This window comes from Pseudophryne corroboree, chromosome 6 (genome assembly GCF_028390025.1).
Source record: "Pseudophryne corroboree isolate aPseCor3 chromosome 6, aPseCor3.hap2, whole genome shotgun sequence".
Taxonomy (NCBI): Eukaryota; Metazoa; Chordata; class Amphibia; order Anura; family Myobatrachidae; genus Pseudophryne; species Pseudophryne corroboree.
This window is the reverse complement of record NC_086449.1, coordinates 683,579,819-683,597,305: the sequence shown is the minus strand read 5'-3', so window position 1 is coordinate 683,597,305 and position 17,487 is coordinate 683,579,819. Positions and strand designations below refer to the sequence as shown.

General features: G+C 49.6%; 1 protein-coding gene across 1 annotated transcript in view; it reads left to right on the top strand.

Annotated features, from left to right (window-relative positions):
* The window catches only part of HSPA9 (heat shock protein family A (Hsp70) member 9), a 236,747-nt gene that overhangs the window by 193,271 nt on the left and 25,989 nt on the right, over positions 1-17,487 (top strand). The window contains exons 11-13 of the mRNA XM_063928294.1: positions 8,227-8,454; positions 9,777-9,881; positions 10,449-10,566. Of these exons, the coding sequence (XP_063784364.1) occupies positions 8,227-8,454; positions 9,777-9,881; positions 10,449-10,566 (451 nt within the window). The remainder of the gene's footprint in view (positions 1-8,226; positions 8,455-9,776; positions 9,882-10,448; positions 10,567-17,487) is intronic.

Here is a 17,487-nt window from a genome sequence, read left to right as displayed (position 1 = left end):
TACCCGGGATTCATAAATCCTTCCTTATTGTGTACGCTCGTCCGGGCACAGTACCTAACTGAGGCTTGGAGGAGGGTCATAGGGGGAGGAGCCAGTGCACACCACCTGATCCTAAAGCTTTACTTTTTGTGCCCTGTCTCCTGCGGAGCCGCTATTCCCCATGGTCCTTTCAGGAACCCCAGCATCCACTACGGACTCCGAGAAATAGAATTATCGGTAAGTAAATTCTTATTTTCTCTGACGTCCTAAGTGGATGCTGGGGACTCCGTAAGGACCATGGGGAATAGCGGCTCCGCAGGAGACAGGGCACAAAAGTAAAAGCTTTAGGATCAGGTGGTGTGCACTGGCTTCTCCCCCTATGACCCCCCTCCAAGCCTCAGTTAGGTTTTTGTGCCCGGCCGAGAAGGGTGCAATCTAGGTGGCTCTCCTAAAGAGCTGCTTAGAGTAAAAGTTTTGTTAGGTTTTTTATTTTCAGTGAGTCCTGCTGGCAACAGGCTCACTGCAACGAGGGACTTAGGGGAGAAGAAGTGAACTCACCTGCGTGCAGGATGGATTGGCTTCTTAGGCTACTGGACACTAGCTCCAGAGGGACGATCACAGGTACAGCCTGGATGGGTCACCGGAGCCGCGCCGCCGACCCCCTTGCAGATGCCGAAGAGAGAAGAGGTCCAGAAACCGGCGGCTGAAGACTTCTCAGTCTTCATGAGGTAGCGCACAGCACTGCAGCTGTGCGCCATTGCTCTCGGCACACTTCACACCAACGGTCACTGAGGGTGCAGGGCGCTGGGGGGGGCGCCCTGGGCAGCAATGAAAGTACCTATGCTGGCTAAAAATACATCACATATAGCCTCTGGGGCTATATGGATGTATTTAACCCCTGCCAGGTTGTCAGAAAAACGGGAGAAGAAGCCCGCCGAAAAGGGGGCGGGGCCTATTCTCCTCAGCACACAGCGCCATTTTCCTACACAGCTCCGCTGCTAGGAAGGCTCCCAGGCTCTCCCCTGCACTGCACTACAGAAACAGGGTTAAAACAGAGAGGGGGGGCATTTTATGTGGCGATATTATTATATATTAAGATGCTATAAGGGAAAACACTTATATAAGGTTGTCCCTGTATAATTATAGCGTTTTGGTGTGTGCTGGCAAACTCTCCCTCTGTCTCCCCAAAGGGCTAGTGGGGTCCTGTCCTCTATCAGAGCATTCCTTGTGTGTGTGCTGTGTGTCGGTACGTGTGTGTCGACATGTATGAGGACGATGTTGGTGAGGAGGCGGAGCAATTGCCTGTAATGGTGATGTCACTCTCTAGGGAGTCGACACCGGAATGGATGGCTTATTTAGGGAATTACGTGATAATGTCAACACGCTGCAAGGTCGGTTGACGACATGAGACGGCCGGCAAACCAATTAGTACCTGTCCAGGCGTCTCAAACACCGTCAGGGGGCTGTAAAACGCTCATTACCTCAGTCGGTCGACACAGACACGGACACTGACTCCAGTGTCGACGGTGAAGAAACAAACGTATTTTCCATTAGGGCCACACGTTACATGTTAAGGGCAATGAACGAGGTGTTACATATTTCTGATACTACAAGTACCACAAAAAAGGGTATTATGTGGGGTGTGAAAAAACTACCTGTAGTTTTTCCTGAATCAGATAAATTAAATGAAGTGTGTGATGATGCGTGGGTTTCCCCCGATAGAAAATTATTGGCGTTATACCCTTTCCCGCCAGAAGTTAGGGCGCGTTGGGAAACACCCCCTAGGGTGGATAAGGCGCTCACACGCTTATAAAAACAAGTGGCGTTACCGTCTCCAGATTCGGCCGCCCTCAAGGAGCCAGCTGATAGGAGGCTGAAAAATATCCTAAAAAGTATATACACACATACTGGTGTTATACTGCGACCAGCGATCGCCTCAGCCTGGATGTGCAGAGCTGGGGTGGCTTGGTCGGATTCCCTGACTGAAAATATTGATACCCTTGACAGGGACAGTATTTTATTGACTATAGAGCATTTAAAGGATGCATTTCTATATATGCGAGATGCACAGAGGGATATTTGCACTCTGGCATCAAGAGTAAGTGCGATGTCCATGTCTGCCAGAAGATGTTTATGGACACGACAGTGGTCAGGTGATGCAGATTCCAAACGGCACATGGAAGTATTGCCGTATAAAGGGGAGGAGTTATTTGGGGTCGGTCCATCGGACCTGGTGGCCACGGCAACAGCTGGAAAATCCACCTTTTTTACCCCAAGTCACATCTCAGCAGAAAAAGACACCGTCTTTTCAGCCTCAGTCCTTTCGTCCCCATAAGGGCAAGCGGGCAAAAGGCCAGTCATATCTGCCCAGGGGTAGAGGAAAGGGAAGAAGACTGCAGCAGGCAGCCCCTTCCCAGGAACAGAAGCCCTCCACCGCAAGGGGGGTCGTCTCAAGAGTTTCAGCACGCAGTGGGCTCACTCGCAAGTGGACCCCTGGATCCTACAAGTAGTATCCCAGGGGTACAGATTGGAAATTCGAGATGTCTCCCCCTCGCAGGTTCCTGAAGTCTGCTTTACCAACGTCTCCCTCCGACAGGGAGGCAGTATTGGAAACAATTCACAAGCTGTATTCCCAGCAGGTGATAATCAAAGTACCCCTCCTACAACAAGGAAAGGGGTATTATTCCACACTATTTGTGGTACTGAAGCCAGACGGCTCGGTGAGACCTATTCTAAATCTGAAATCTTTGAACACTTACATACAAAGGTTCAAATCAAGATGGAGTCACTCAGAGCAGTGATAGCGAACCAGGAAGAAGGGGACTATATGGTGTCCCTGGACATCAAGGATGATTATCTCCATGTCCCAATTTGCCCTTCTCACCAAGGGTACCTCAGGTTCGTGGTACAGAACTGTCACTATCAGTTTCAGACGCTGCCGTTTGGATTGTCCACGGCACCCCGGGTCTTTACCAAGGTAATGGCCGAAATGATTCTTCTTCAAAGAAAAGGCGTCTTAATTATCCCTTACTTGGACGATCTCCTGATAAGGGCAAGGTCCAGAGAACAGTTGGAGGTCGGAGTAGCACTATCTCAAGTAGTTCTACGACAGCACGGGTGGATTCTAAATATTCCAAAATCGCAGCTGATTCCGACGACACGTCTGCTGTTCCTAGGGATGATTCTGGACACAGTCCAGAAAAAGGTGTTTCTCCCGGAGGAGAAAGCCAGGGAGTTATCCGAGCTAGTCAGAAACCTCCTAAAACCAGGCCAAGTGTCAGTGCATCAATGCACAAGAGTCCTGGGAAAAATGGTGGCTTCTTACGAAGCGATTCCATTCGGCAGATTTCACGCAAGAATTTTTCAGTGGGATCTGCTGGACGATTGGTCCGGATCGCATCTTCAGATGCATCAGCGGATAATCCTGTCTCCAAGGACAAGGGTGTCTCTTCTGTGGTGGCTGCAGAGTGCTCATCTACTAGAGGGCAGCAGATTCGGCATTCAGGACTAGGTCCTGGTGACCACGGATGCCAGCCTGAGAGGCTGGGGAGCAGTCACACAGGGAAGAAATTTCCAAGGAGTGTGGTCAAGTCTGGAGACTTCTCTCCACATAAATATACTGGAGCTAAGGGCAATTTACAATGCTCTGAGCCTAGGAAGACCTCTGCTTCAAAGTCAACCGGTGCTGATCCAGTCGGACAACATCACGGCAGTCGCCCACGTAAACAGACAGGGCGGCACAAGAAGCAGGAGGGAAATGGCAGCAAGGATTCTTCGCGGGGCGAAAAATCATGTGATAACACTGTCAGCGGTGTTCATTCCGGGAGTGGACAACTGGGAAGCAGACTTCCTCAGCAGGCACGACCTCCACCCGGGGGAGAGTGGGGACTTCATCTGGAAGTCTTCCACATGATTGTGAACCGTTGGGAAAGACCAAAGGTGGACATGATGGAGTCCCGTCTGAACAAAAAACTGGACAGGTATTGCGCCAGGTCAAGAGACCCTCAGGCAATAGCTGGGACGCTCTGGTAACACCGTGGGTGTACCAGTCGGTGTATGTGTTCCCTCCTCTGCCTCTCATACCCAAGGTACTGAGAATTATAAGATGGAGAGGAGTAAGAACTATACTCGTGGCTCCGGATTGGCCAAGAAGGACTTGGTACCCGGAACTTCAAGAGATACTAAGAAGGGACTTGCTTCAGCAAGGATCATGTCTGTTCCAAGGCTTACCGCGGCTGCGTTTGACAGCATGGCGGTTGAACGCCGGATCCTAAGGGAAAAAGGCATTCCGGAAGAGGTCATCCCTACCCTGGTCAGAGCCAGGAAGGAGGTGACCGCACAACATTATCACCGCATTTGGCGAAAATATGTTGCATGGTGTGAGGCCAGGAAGGCCCCCACGGAGGAATTTCAACTCGGTCGATTCCTGCATTTCCTACAAACAGGAGTGTCTATGGGCCTCAAATTGGGGTCCATTAAGGTTCAAATTTCGGCCCTGTCGATTTTCTTCCAGAAAGAATTGGCTTCAGTTCCTGAAGTCCAGAAATTTGTCAAGGGAGTACTGCATATACAACCCCCTTTTGTGCCTCCAGTGGCATTGTGGGATCTCAACGTAGTTCTGGGATTCCTCAAATCACATTGGTTTAAACCGCTCAAATCTGTGGATTTGAAATATCTCACATGGAAAGTGACCATGCTGTTTGCCCTGGCCTCGGCCAGGCGAGTGTCAGAATTGGCGGCTTTGTCTCACAAAAGCCCATATCTGATTGTCCATTCGGACAGGGCAGAGCTGCGGACTCGTCCCCAGTTTCTCCCTAAGGTGGTGTCAGCGTTTCAACTGAACCAGCTTATTGTGGTACCTGCGGCTACTAGGGACTTGGACTCCAAGTTGCTAGATGTTGTCAGGGCCCTGAAAATATAGGTTTCCAGGACGGCTGGAGTCAGGAAAACTGACTTGCTGTTATCCTGTATGCACCCAACAAACTGGGTGCTCTTGCTTCTAAGCAGACGATTGCTAGTTGGATGTGTAGTACAATTCAGCTTGCACATTCTGTGGCAGGCCTGCCACAGCCAAAATATGTAAATGCCCATTCCACAAGGAAGGTGGGCTCATCTTGGGCGGCTGCCCGAGGGGTCTCGGCTTTACAACTTTGCCGAGCTGCTACTTGGTCAGGGGCAAACACGTTTGCAAAATTCTACAAATTTGATACCCTGGCTGAGGAGGACCTGGAGTTCTCTCATTCGGTGCTGCAGAGTCATCCGCACTCTCCCGCCCGTTTGGGAGCTTTGGTATAATCCCCATGGTCCTTACGGAGTCCCCAGCATCCACTTAGGACGTCAGAGAAAATAAGAATTTACTTACCGATAATTCTATTTCTCGTAGTCCGTAGTGGATGCTGGGCGCCCATCCCAAGTGCGGATTGTCTGCAATACTTGTACATAGTTATTGTTACAAAAATCGGGTTATTATTGTTGTGAGCCATCTTTTCAGAGGCTCCGCTGTTATCATGCTGTTAACTGGGTTCAGATCACAGGTTGTACAGTGTGATTGGTGTGGCTGGTATGAGTCTTACCCGGGATTCAAAATCCTTCCTTATTGTGTACGCTCGTCCGGGCACAGTACCCTAACTGAGGCTTGGAGGGGGGTCATAGGGGGAGGAGCCAGTGCACACCACCTGATCCTAAAGCTTTTACTTTTGTGCCCTGTCTCCTGCGGAGCCGCTATTCCCCATGGTCCTTACGGAGTCCCCAGCATCCACTACGGACTACGAGAAATAGAATTATCGGTAAGTAAATTCTTATTATCTGGAGAGTCACTGGAATCATATCGGTAGGAACATAACAGCTATGTAAACTGTCCGACCTTGAGCAGGTGTCCTCGCTTCACCGAGGACCAGTCCTGCTGGAGTCGACGGGGGGAGGAGTCTGCAGAGGGTTCTGCAATATTCCATGATTTAAGCAATTTCGCTCCTTCATCTGCTGTAGAAATTGACAGTGGAACCATCTCGGGGGATCAGCAACTTGGTAGGGAAACCCCAACGATATGGAATATCAGCCTTTCTAAGGGCCGCAGTGATCGGGTGAAATGATCGTCGTTTGTAGAGGGTGGCTGCAGACAGGTCCCCAAAGAGTTGAAGTCCTTGAAGGGCTGAAGATGTGTCAGATGTCGGTCTTGATGCTTTCAGTAAGGCCTCTTTAACGTGAAAGTAGTGCATCTTCATTAGGATGTCTCTTGGGGCATCGCCTGGGGCCGCTCTGGCCTTCGGTAACCGGTGTATTCGATCAATAAGGAAGTCTGCAGATGGAGACTTGGGTAATAGAGCTTTAAATAGGGCCACGGCGTCATCGTGCAGACTGCTGTGTGACACCGACTCGGGGACTCCACGCAATTTAAGATTGCTGCGACGCGATCTGTCCTCCAGATCTGTCACTTTGTCCCGCAGAAGCTTCACCTCCGCCTCCAATGCATCATGAGAGTCCAGTAGACCGTTATGGGACCCCACGACTTCCTCCATTTTAGTTTCCAAATGGTCAGTGCGGCCATCCAGGTCATCTATAGATTGTTGGCATGCTGTTAATGTGGTACGGAACTCAGCCGCCACCTCCTCCTTAAAGCGAGATAAAAGTAGCTTCATGGTGCCCACAGTGAGGGCCACTCCATCTCCAACCCTGTCCAGGCTCGTCGTTGCCATAGCTGTAGAAGGGGGCCCATCCAGGGAGGGAGGAATCTGAGGGTTTGTGTCTTTTGCAGAGGTCCCGGCAACTTTAGAGCCAGACACCTTCGGAGATTACTTGAAAAATGAAAGCTGCTGTGCAGGCTTTGACTGTTTGCTGTGTCTAGAAGGCATAATAAGACCCCGAGGAAGATAGCTCAACGGTTCCAAACACGTAAGATGAAAAAACCTGAAGGCTCCACTGTCTCAGGGACTATCAAGACATCACGTAGATAATGGCAGGGGTAGGAGATATCTCTCGTATTACATTGGCTTGAGCAGGACTGACAGGGCTATGAGGCTAGCCATCCTCTTTTGCGCACCAAGGAAACACTGAGGGGTAGCTTCAGCCCCCGCTCCTCGAGCACCCCAGAGACAGCAGGCTATATAAGATCCGGGCCTCCCAGAGGAATAGTATAACTTGAGGAAGAAGAATTCCTGGCACCACCAAGTGCATATATAGGGGTGCAGCCCATCCACTAGGAAGGATTCCAACCAGAGGAGGGATGAGTCGGTAGGGCTGGGTACCGGGACCGTCGTGTTAGCCCCTACGTCTGTATTGTTATGGGCGTCCACCCTCAGCCCCCGTATTTAGTGTGAAATAGCTGACGGCCGCAGGAGGTTGTGTCGACCTCCTGAGCTGCCCAGCGAGTCACCCACAGCCGTGGGTGGATTCGCAGAGGGGCAGGAGTGCTATGGGTGTTCAAAGGGGGGCTGGGGGGAGGGGGGTCTTCGTCGCCCGCAGGGGGCAGTTTTCACCCCAGGGTGTTTGAAAGCGCTATTGACTGGTCCCTGGTATGCGGGGGGCACCCGCAGCGAGAGCCGCTGAGCTTCTGACAGGCAGGGGGGGGGGCCGCGGTCGGGCCGGCGGTCCGCCCGCAGTAGCATGAGACGGGCGCCCAGCTAGAATCTACGGGGAGGGGATGGTGCAGTCAATTTGTTGGAGCTGGGGTAGTAAGCCGCGCTCACCCGGGGGCCGCCGGACGTCTCCTCCGCGTCGCCGCAGAGTCTCTTCTCGTCTTTCTGCACCCAAGATGGCCGCCGCCCGGGCCCTGAGCGCACGGCCCGGCCCCGATCTGGCCTCGGAGTACTCCCGCTTGTCAGTAAGGAGCCCTGGGGAGGCTGTAGATGTGTCTCAGCAGGAGCAGTGTCCAGGTGGGCACCTCGGACGTCCCGGGGGGGTCAACCACTCGGCTGGGGGAATGCGTGGAAATTGAGGCGTCGGCTTCAGGGCAAGGAGTAGGCCGTATTCCGCTGGAGCCAGAAAACCGGCTCCCCGACTCCGCAGCACCGACTCACCACCTGCTCTACTAATATATATCGGTGCCCAGAGCACATAGGGCAGGTATTTAGCGTGAGGAAGCTAGTTTTTTATTCAGAAACTCCCAGATCCCTGGGAGCTCAAATGAAGTGCAGCTTACTCAGTCAGCCTCCAGGCCACTCCCCCAGAAAGCTGCCTTTTTTAACGTTTTCTGTATTTAGATACCACTTGTTTTACATATGGACATGTTTTTGTGTGATTTCATTTATGTAGGTCCAGCAAACTGTTCAGGATTTGTTTGGTCGTGCTCCGAGCAAAGCTGTTAATCCCGATGAGGCTGTTGCTATTGGCGCAGCTATTCAAGGTGGAGTATTGGCTGGTGATGTTACAGACGTTCTGCTGTTAGATGTCACTCCTCTGTCTCTTGGAATTGAAACGCTTGGTGGAGTTTTTACAAAATTAATCGGCAGAAACACAACTATTCCAACCAAAAAGAGTCAGGTAATGCTGTGTGATGTATACAGGTGACCTAATATATTCATGTACAGTACAAAAATGTTAATGACTTGGGTAAATAGTTTTTGGCTTTCACAGCTATGTTGTACTCCTTATTTTAAAGCTCATAAAGGTTGTGCTGTCAATTGTGTAATATGTTTGTACGCAAATCCTGTAACCACACATTTGTTTGCCCTCAATGTTGGCAGCTTATTAGGTTATCTTTCATGTTAAGGGAGATGCTTATGTTTCAGTTGTGTGGTGAGGGACAGGATTTGCTTCTGTTTGTCAACATTTTATGATTGGCAGCCAACAGCGCTGGTTTTGCCTATTACAGTGACCATAAATAAGTTGGTCCTGGACCACCAATCCAAGGCACCCCTGCATGTGTCCCAAGGCACGCGGTTTGAGGACCGCTGGCTGATGGTGATATTGCTGTAACAACTTGAATCCAGTAAAGTCGTATAATAAATACTATACTCATGTATTAAAAGGAACACTTTACACTGGTCAGCTTTTTTTTTTTTTTTTTTTTTTTTTGTTAATATATGTAAACCTGAAATTACTGTTAGTAGCAATGTGTAAATATTGCATTGTCATTAGTATAGCTATATAGTATAGCTATATAGATCTATAATCAACAGATTATTGCTTTTTTTTTTTTTGTCATTGTGATATTACCCACAACTTCCCTGGAAATGGCTAAAGACGGGGTGTTTTCCATAATGCTTGTGACCATGTAGTTGAGCCACAACTAAGGCAGCAGTGAAAACCGTTATGTTCAACTTGTGAGTTGTGTGCTGCATCAGGATGATTGATGGCATTCCCATGCTCTTCCTGAGGATTAAATGTGTACTATTATAGTGTTACCCCCTCCCCCCTCAGGATTAGGACAGATAGTGGGCATGGCCCCGCCGTCACTATTGGTGGCGGTCTGGCCCCCTCAACATCACTAATTGGGGTGTAGCCCAGCCGTGGGTCGCTGAGCTCTCCATTTAATGTGAGTAGATGCTGTCCGCGTGCACACGGCATCTATTCACATGGCAACGGCAGATTATTTTAGCATGGCACTGCTGGAGGGGCAGGGTGCATTTTGCCCTTTAAAATTCAGCCAGGACTCTGCTCCCTGCTAAAAAAAAATTCTTGTTTAAATTTAGCTGCAAAGATTATTAGACCTCTGTTGCCACCTTCTATTTGGTTACAGAAGAATTGATTGTTTAAAATTCTGTATACTAATATAACATTGGTCACTATGAGTATTTTTAAAATTTATGCAACCAGCGCTCTATGTAAAATTCATCACCTTTTTGAATGGTTTTCGTTTTAAGGTCTTCTCTACTGCAGCTGATGGGCAGACTCAGGTGGAAATTAAAGTGTGTCAAGGAGAACGAGAGATGGCTAGTGATAATAAAATTCTAGGCCAGTTTACATTGGTAAGTGAATGTCTCTTGGTTGCTTTAAAAATCTATGAAATAAGTTTTAAAGCTTAATGCTTCTGTACATAGTACTTGAACATGTGGTGCGGTGCATTCACACCCAAGCTTATCATGGACTGCAGGCTAAAAATTATAACCATTTAGCAATGCAAAGAAAATATTTTTTGACATTAGGAGAATCTAATAAGATCATTTGTATAGTATATAAGGATAGGCAGAAAGAATAAGCAGGTTTAAAAGTTGGGAACAGCTTAGAAATAAATTGTGTTTTAGAATGTAGGAGTAATGTTGTAATGCTACAGTACCAGGATACAGTAATCCATACATCTGACTTAAAACAACCAAATTAAATATTGAGGGCAACATAAGCCACTTTGTTGATTGTGCCTTTATGCCCAGTTCAAATGTGCCAACTTGTTCAAAGAGGTTGGGATTAGACTGAAGGGTGGCATTTAGACAAGAGGTAAGATCTTTTAGCAGCAGCACAGATGTTACCCTTTTAGATGACCATCAAATTGTCTCCAGGGTTTGACATAAGACTTGTTCACTTTAAATCCTTTTTAGGTTGGAATACCACCAGCACCTCGTGGAGTGCCTCAAATAGAAGTTACTTTTGACATAGATGCCAATGGAATTGTTCATGTATCTGCAAAAGATAAAGGAACTGGACGTGAACAGCAGAGTAGGTCCAGACGTTTATTGTTACAGGGAACCTTTGTATTGCTGCTTTATTACCAATGGGTTTTCACTTGATTTTTTTTCGTCAAGTTTTGAGTTAACTACAGCCATAGGGAACACAGGAATAACACTGGATTAGGCTGGTGATCTGGAGTCTGGGCACCAAACGGTTAAGATTTCTTTCCCGGCAGTCCTGTAATCTGTCTCAGTTTATGGTTTTCCTCACTTTCTGTGTAGGGATTACTGTTTATTTCTCTAACGTCCTTGAGGGTGCTGGGACTCCGTAAGGACCACAGGGAATAGACGGGCTCCGCAGGAGATAAAGCACTTTAAGAAAGCTTTGGACTCTGGGTGTGCACTGGCTCCTCCCTCTATGCCCCTCCTCCAGACCTCCGTTTTACACTGTGCCCAGAGCAGGATGGGTGCACTGCAGAGAGCTCTCCTGAGTTCTCTGCCTAGAAGCATTTTTGTTTTTTTGTTTTTTTTTCTACTTTACAGGTAGCATTGCAGGCAACAGGCTCCCTGCATCGAGGGACTGAGGAGAGAGGGGCAGACCTTCTTGTCTAAGATAGGCTCTGCTTCCTCGGCTACTGGACACCATTAGCTCCAGAGGGGGTGAACACAGGTTCTTACTGGGCGTCCACCCCCAGAGCCGCGCCGCCGTTCTCCTCACAGAGCCAGAAGAACCGGGTCAGAAGACGTCAGACGCAGAAGCCTTCAGCTTCACTGAGGTAACGCACAGCACTGCAGCTGTGCGTCATTGCTCCCATAGACCTCACATACTCCGGTCACTGTAAGGCTGCCCAGGGCGCAGGGGGGGCGCCCTGGGCAGCAATATAACACCTCTATTATGGCAAAAGACAATATACATGTACAGGTGGGCACTGTACATGTATATAAAAGAGCCCCCGCCATATTTTAGTAAGTTTGAGCGGGACAGAAGCAGGCGGGGCTTCTACCTCAGCACTCACCAGCGCCATTTTCTCTGACGTCCTAAGTGGATGCTGGGGACTCCGTCAGGACCATGGGGATAGCGGCTCCGCAGGAGACAGGGCACAAAAGTAAAAGCTTTAGGATCAGGTGGTGTGCACTGGCTCCTCCCCCTATGACCCTCCTCCAAGCCTCAGTTAGGTTTTTGTGCCCGGCCGAGAAGGGTGCAATCTAGGTGGCTCTCCTAAAGAGCTGCTTAGAGTAAAAGTTTTGTTAGGTTTTTTATTTTCAGTGAGTCCTGCTGGCAACAGGCTCACTGCAACGAGGGACTTAGGGGAGAAGAAGTGAACTCACCTGCGTGCAGGATGGATTGGCTTCTTAGGCTACTGGACACTAGCTCCAGAGGGACGATCACAGGTACAGCCTGGATGGGTCACCGGAGCCGCGCCGCCGACCCCCTTGCAGATGCTGAAGAGAGAAGAGGTCCAGAAATCGGCGGCTGAAGACTTCAGTCTTCATGAGGTAGCGCACAGCACTGCAGCTGTGCGCCATTGCTCTCAGCACACTTCACACCAACGGTCACTGAGGGTGCAGGGCGCTTGGGGGGGCGCCCTGGGCAGCAATGAAAGTACCTATGCTGGCTAAAAATACATCACATATAGCCCCTGGGGCTATATGGATGTATTTAACCCCTGCCAGGTTGTCAGAAAAACGGGAGAAGAAGCCCGCCGAAAAGGGGGCGGGGCCTATTCTCCTCAGCACACAGCGCCATTTTCCTACACAGCTCCGCTGCTAGGAAGGCTCCCAGGCTCTCCCCTGCACTGCACTACAGAAACAGGGTTAAAACAGAGAGGGGGGGCACTTATTTGGCGATATTATTATATATTAAGATGCTATAAGGGAAAACACTTATATAAGGTTGTCCCTGTATAATATAGCGTTTTGGTGTGTGCTGGCAAACTCTCCCTCTGTCTCCCCAAAGGGCTAGTGGGGTCCTGTCCTCTATCAGAGCATTCCCTGTGTGTGTGCTGTGTGTCGGTACATGTGTGTCGACATGTATGAGGACGATGTTGGTGAGGAGGCGGAGCAATTGCCTGTAATGGTGATGTCACTCTCTAGGGAGTCGACACCGGAATGGATGGCTTATTTAGGGAATTACGTGATAATGTCAACACGCTGCAAGGTCGGTTGACGACATGAGACGGCCGGCAAACCAATTAGTACCTGTCCAGGCGTCTCAAACACCGTCAGGGGCTTTAAAACGCCCATTTACCTCAGTCGGTCGACACAGGCACAGACACGGACACTGACTCCAGTGTCGACGGTGAAGAAACAAACGTATTTTCCATTTGGGCCACACGTTACATGTTAAGGGCAATGAAGGAGGTGTTACATATTTCTGATACTACAAGTACCACAAAAGAGGGTATTATGTGGGGTGTGAAAAAACTACCTGTAGTTTTTCCTGAATCAGATAAATTAAATGAAGTGTGTGATGATGCGTGGGTTTCCCCCGATAGAAAATTATTGGCGTTATACCCTTTCCCGCCAGAAGTTAGGGCGCGTTGGGAAACACCCCTTAGGGTGGATAAGGCGCTCACACGCTTATCAAAACAAGTGGCGTTACCGTCTCCAGATACGGCCGCCCTCAAGGAGCCAGCTGATAGGAGGCTGAAAAATATCCTAAAAAGTATATACACACATACTGGTGTTATACTGCGACCAGCGATCGCCTCAGCCTGGATGTGCAGCGCTGGGGTGGCTTGGTCGGATTCCCTGACTGAAAATATTGATACCCTTGAAAGGGACAGTATTTTATTGACTATAGAGCATGGGTCTTCAACCTGTGGCCCTCCAGCTGCTGTGAAACTACACATCCCAGCATGCCCTGCCACAATTTTGCTATTAAGGTATGCTAAAACTGAGGGAGGGCATGCTGGGATGTGTAGTTCCACAGCAGCTGGAGGGTCGCAGGTTGAAGACCCATGTTATAGAGCATTTAAAGGATGCATTTCTATATATGCGAGATGCACAGAGGGATATTTGCACTCTGGCATCAAGAGTAAGTGCGATGTCCATATCTGCCAGAAGATGTTTATGGACATGACAGTGGTCAGGTGATGCAGATTCCAAACGGCACATGGAAGTATTGCCGTATAAAGGGGAGGAGTTATTTGGGGTTGGTCCATCGGACCTGGTGGCCACGGCAACAGCTGGAAAATCCACCTTTTTTACCCCAAGTCACATCTCAGCAGAAAAAGACAGTCTTTTCAGCCTCAGTCCTTTCGTCCCCATAAGGGCAAGCAGGCAAAAGGCCAGTCATATCTGCCCAGGGATAGAGGAAAGGGAAGAAGACTGCAGCAGGCAGCCCATTCCCAGGAACAGAAGCCCTCCACCGCTTTTGCCAAGTCCTCAGCATGACGCTGGGGCCGTACAAGCGGACTCAGGTGCGGTGGGGGGTCGTCTCAAGAGTTTCAGCGCGCAGTGGGCTCACTCGCAAGTGGACCCCTGGACCCTACAAGTAGTATCCCAGGGGTACAGATTGGAAATTCGAGACGTCTCCCCCTCGCAGGTTCATGAAGTCTGCTTTACCAACGTCTCCCTCCGACAGGGAGGCAGTATTGGAAACAATTCACAAGCTGTATTCCCAGCAGGTGATAATCAAAGTACCCCTCCTACAACAAGGAAAGGGGTATTATTCCACACTATATTGTGGTACTGAAGCCAGACGGCTCGGTGAGACCTATTCTAAATCTGAAATATTTTAACACTTACATACAAAGGTTCAAATCAAGATGGAGTCACTCAGAGCAGTGATAGCGAACCAGGAAGAAGGGGACTATATGGTGTCCCTGGACATCAAGGATGCTTACCTCCATGTCCCAATTTGCCCTTCTCACCAAGGGTACCTCAGGTTCGTGGTACAGAACTGTCACTATCAGTTTCAGACGCTGCCGTTTGGATTGTCCACGGCACCCCGGGTCTTTACCAAGGTAATAGCCGAAATGATGATTCTTCTTCAAAGAAAAGGCGTCTTAATTATCCCTTACTTGGACGATCTCCTGATAAGGGCAAGGTCCAGAGAACAGTTGGAGGTCGGAGTAGCACTATCTCAAGTAGTTCTACGACAGCACGGGTGGATTCTAAATATTCCAAAATCGCAGCTGTCTCCGACGACACGTCTGCTGTTCCTAGGGATGATTCTGGACACAGTCCAGAAAAAGGTGTTTCTCCCGGAGGAGAAAGCCAGGGAGTTATCCGAGCTAGTCAGGAACCTCCTAAAACCAGGAAAAGTGTCAGTGCATCATTGCACAAGGGTCCTGGGAAAAATGGTGGCTTCTTACGAAGCGATTCCATTCGGCAGATTTCACGCAAGAACTTTTCAGTGGGATCTGCTGGAAAAATGGTCCGGATCGCATCTTCAGATGCATCAGCGGATAACCCTGTCTCCAAGGACAAGGGTGTCTCTTCTGTGGTGGCTGCAGAGTGCTCATCTACTAAAGGGCCACAGATTCGGCATTCAGGACTGGGTCCTGGTGACCACGGATGCCAGCCTGAAAGGCTGGGGAGCAGTCACACAAGGAAAAAATTTCCAGGGAGTGTGATCAAGTCTGGAGACTTCTCTCCACATAAATATACTGGAGCTAAGAGCAATTTACAATGCTCTAAGCTTAGCAGGACCTCTGCTTCAAGGTCAGCCGGTATTGATCCAGTGGGATAACATCACGGCAGTCGCCTACGTAAACAGACAGGGCGGCACAAGAAGCAGGAGGGCAATGGCAGAAACTGCAAGGATTCTTCGCTGGGCGGAAAATCATGTGATAGCACTGTCAGCAGTGTTCATTCCGGGAGTGGACAACTGGGAAGCAGATTTCCTCAGCACGACCTCCACCCGGGAGAGTGGGGACTTCATCGGGAAGTCTTCCACATGATTGTGAACCGTTGGGAAAGACCAAAGGTGGACATGATGGCGTCCCGCCTGAACAAAAAACTGGACAGGTATTGCGCCAGGTCAAGACCCTCAGGCAATAGCTGTGGACGTTCTGGTAACACCGTGGGTGTACCAGTCGGTGTATGTGTTCCCTCCTCTGCTTCTCATACCTAAGGTACTGAGAATTATAAGACGTAGAGGAGTAAGAACTATACTCGTGGCTCCGGATTGGCCAAGAAGGACTTGGTACCCGGAACTTCAAGAGATGCTCACAGAGGACTCATGGCCTCTGCCGCTAAGAAGGGACTTGCTTCAGCAAGTACCATGTCTGTTCCAAGACTTACCGCGGCTGCGTTTGACGGCATGGCGGTTAAACGCCGGATCCTAAGGGAAAAAGGCATTCCGGAAGAGGTCATTCCTACCCTGGTCAAAGCCAGGAAGGAGGTGACCGCACAACATTATCACCACATGTGGCGAAAATATGTTGCGTGGTGTGAGGCCAGGAAGGCCCCACGAAGAAATTTCAACTCGGTCGATTCCTGCATTTCCTGCAAACAGGAGTGTCTATGGGCCTCAAATTGGGGTCCATTAAGGTTCAAATTTCGGCCCTGTCGATTTTCTTCCAGAAAGAATTGGCTTCAGTTCCTGAAGTCCAGAAGTTTGTCAAGGGAGTACTGCATATACAACCCCCTTTTGTGCCTCCAGTGGCACTGTGGGATCTCAACGTAGTTCTGGGATTCCTCAAATCACATTGGTTTAAACCGCTCAAATCTGTGGATTTGAAATATCTCACATGGAAAGTGACCATGATGTTGGCCCTGGCCTCGGCCAGGCGAGTGTCAGAATTGGCGGCTTTGTCTCACAAAAGCCCATATCTGATTGTCCATTCGGACAGGGCAGATCTGCGGACTCGTCCCCAGTTTCTCCCTAAGGTGGTGTCAGCGTTTCACCTGAACCAGCTTATTGTGGTACCTGCGGCTACTAGGGACTTGGAGGACTCCAAGTTGCTAGATGTTGTCAGGGCCCTGAAAATATAGGTTTCCAGGACGGCTGGAGTCAGGAAAACTGACTTGCTGTTATCCTGTATGCACCCAACAAACTGGGTGCTCTTGCTTCTAAGCAGACGATTGCTAGTTGGATGTGTAGTACAATTCAGCTTGCACATTCTGTGGCAGGCCTGCCACAGCCAAAATATGTAAATGCCCATTCCACAAGGAAGGTGGGCTCATCTTGGGCGGCTGCCCGAGGGGTCTCGGCTTTACAACTTTGCCGAGCTGCTACTTGGTCAGGGGCACACCCTGGCTGAGGAGGACCTGGAGTTCTCTCACTCGGTGCTGCAGAGTCATCCGCACTCTCCCGCCCGTTTGGGAGCTTTGGTATAATCCCCATGGTCCTGACGGAGTCCCCAGCATCCACTTAGGACGTCAGAGAAAATAAGAATTTACTTACCGATAATTCTATTTCTCGTAGTCCGTAGTGGATGCTGGGCGCCCATCCCAAGTGCGGATTGTCTGCAATACTTGTACATAGTTATTGTTACAAAAATCGGGTTATTATTGTTGTGAGCCATCTTTTCAGAGGCTCCGCTGTTATCATGCTGTTAACTGGGTTCAGATCACAGGTTGTACAGTGTGATTGGTGTGGCTGGTATGAGTCTTACCCGGGATTCAAAATCCTTCCTTATTGTGTACGCTCGTCCGGGCACAGTATCCTAACTGAGGCTTGGAGGAGGGTCATAGGGGGAGGAGCCAGTGCACACCACCTGATCCTAAAGCTTTTACTTTTGTGCCCTGTCTCCTCCGGAGCCGCTATCCCCATGGTCCTGACGGAGTCCCCAGCATCCACTACGGACTACGAGAAATAGAATTATCGGTAAGTAAATTCTTATTTTCTCTCCACAGCACCGCTGAGAGGAAGCTCCCCGGACTCTCCCCTGCTTACACACGGTGAAGGGGTGTTTAAAAGAGGGGGGGGGGGGGGGGGGGCACATAATTGGCGGATAACATATTATACAGCGCAGCTGGGGGAAAAACATTTTCTCTAACGTCCTAGTGGATGCTGGGG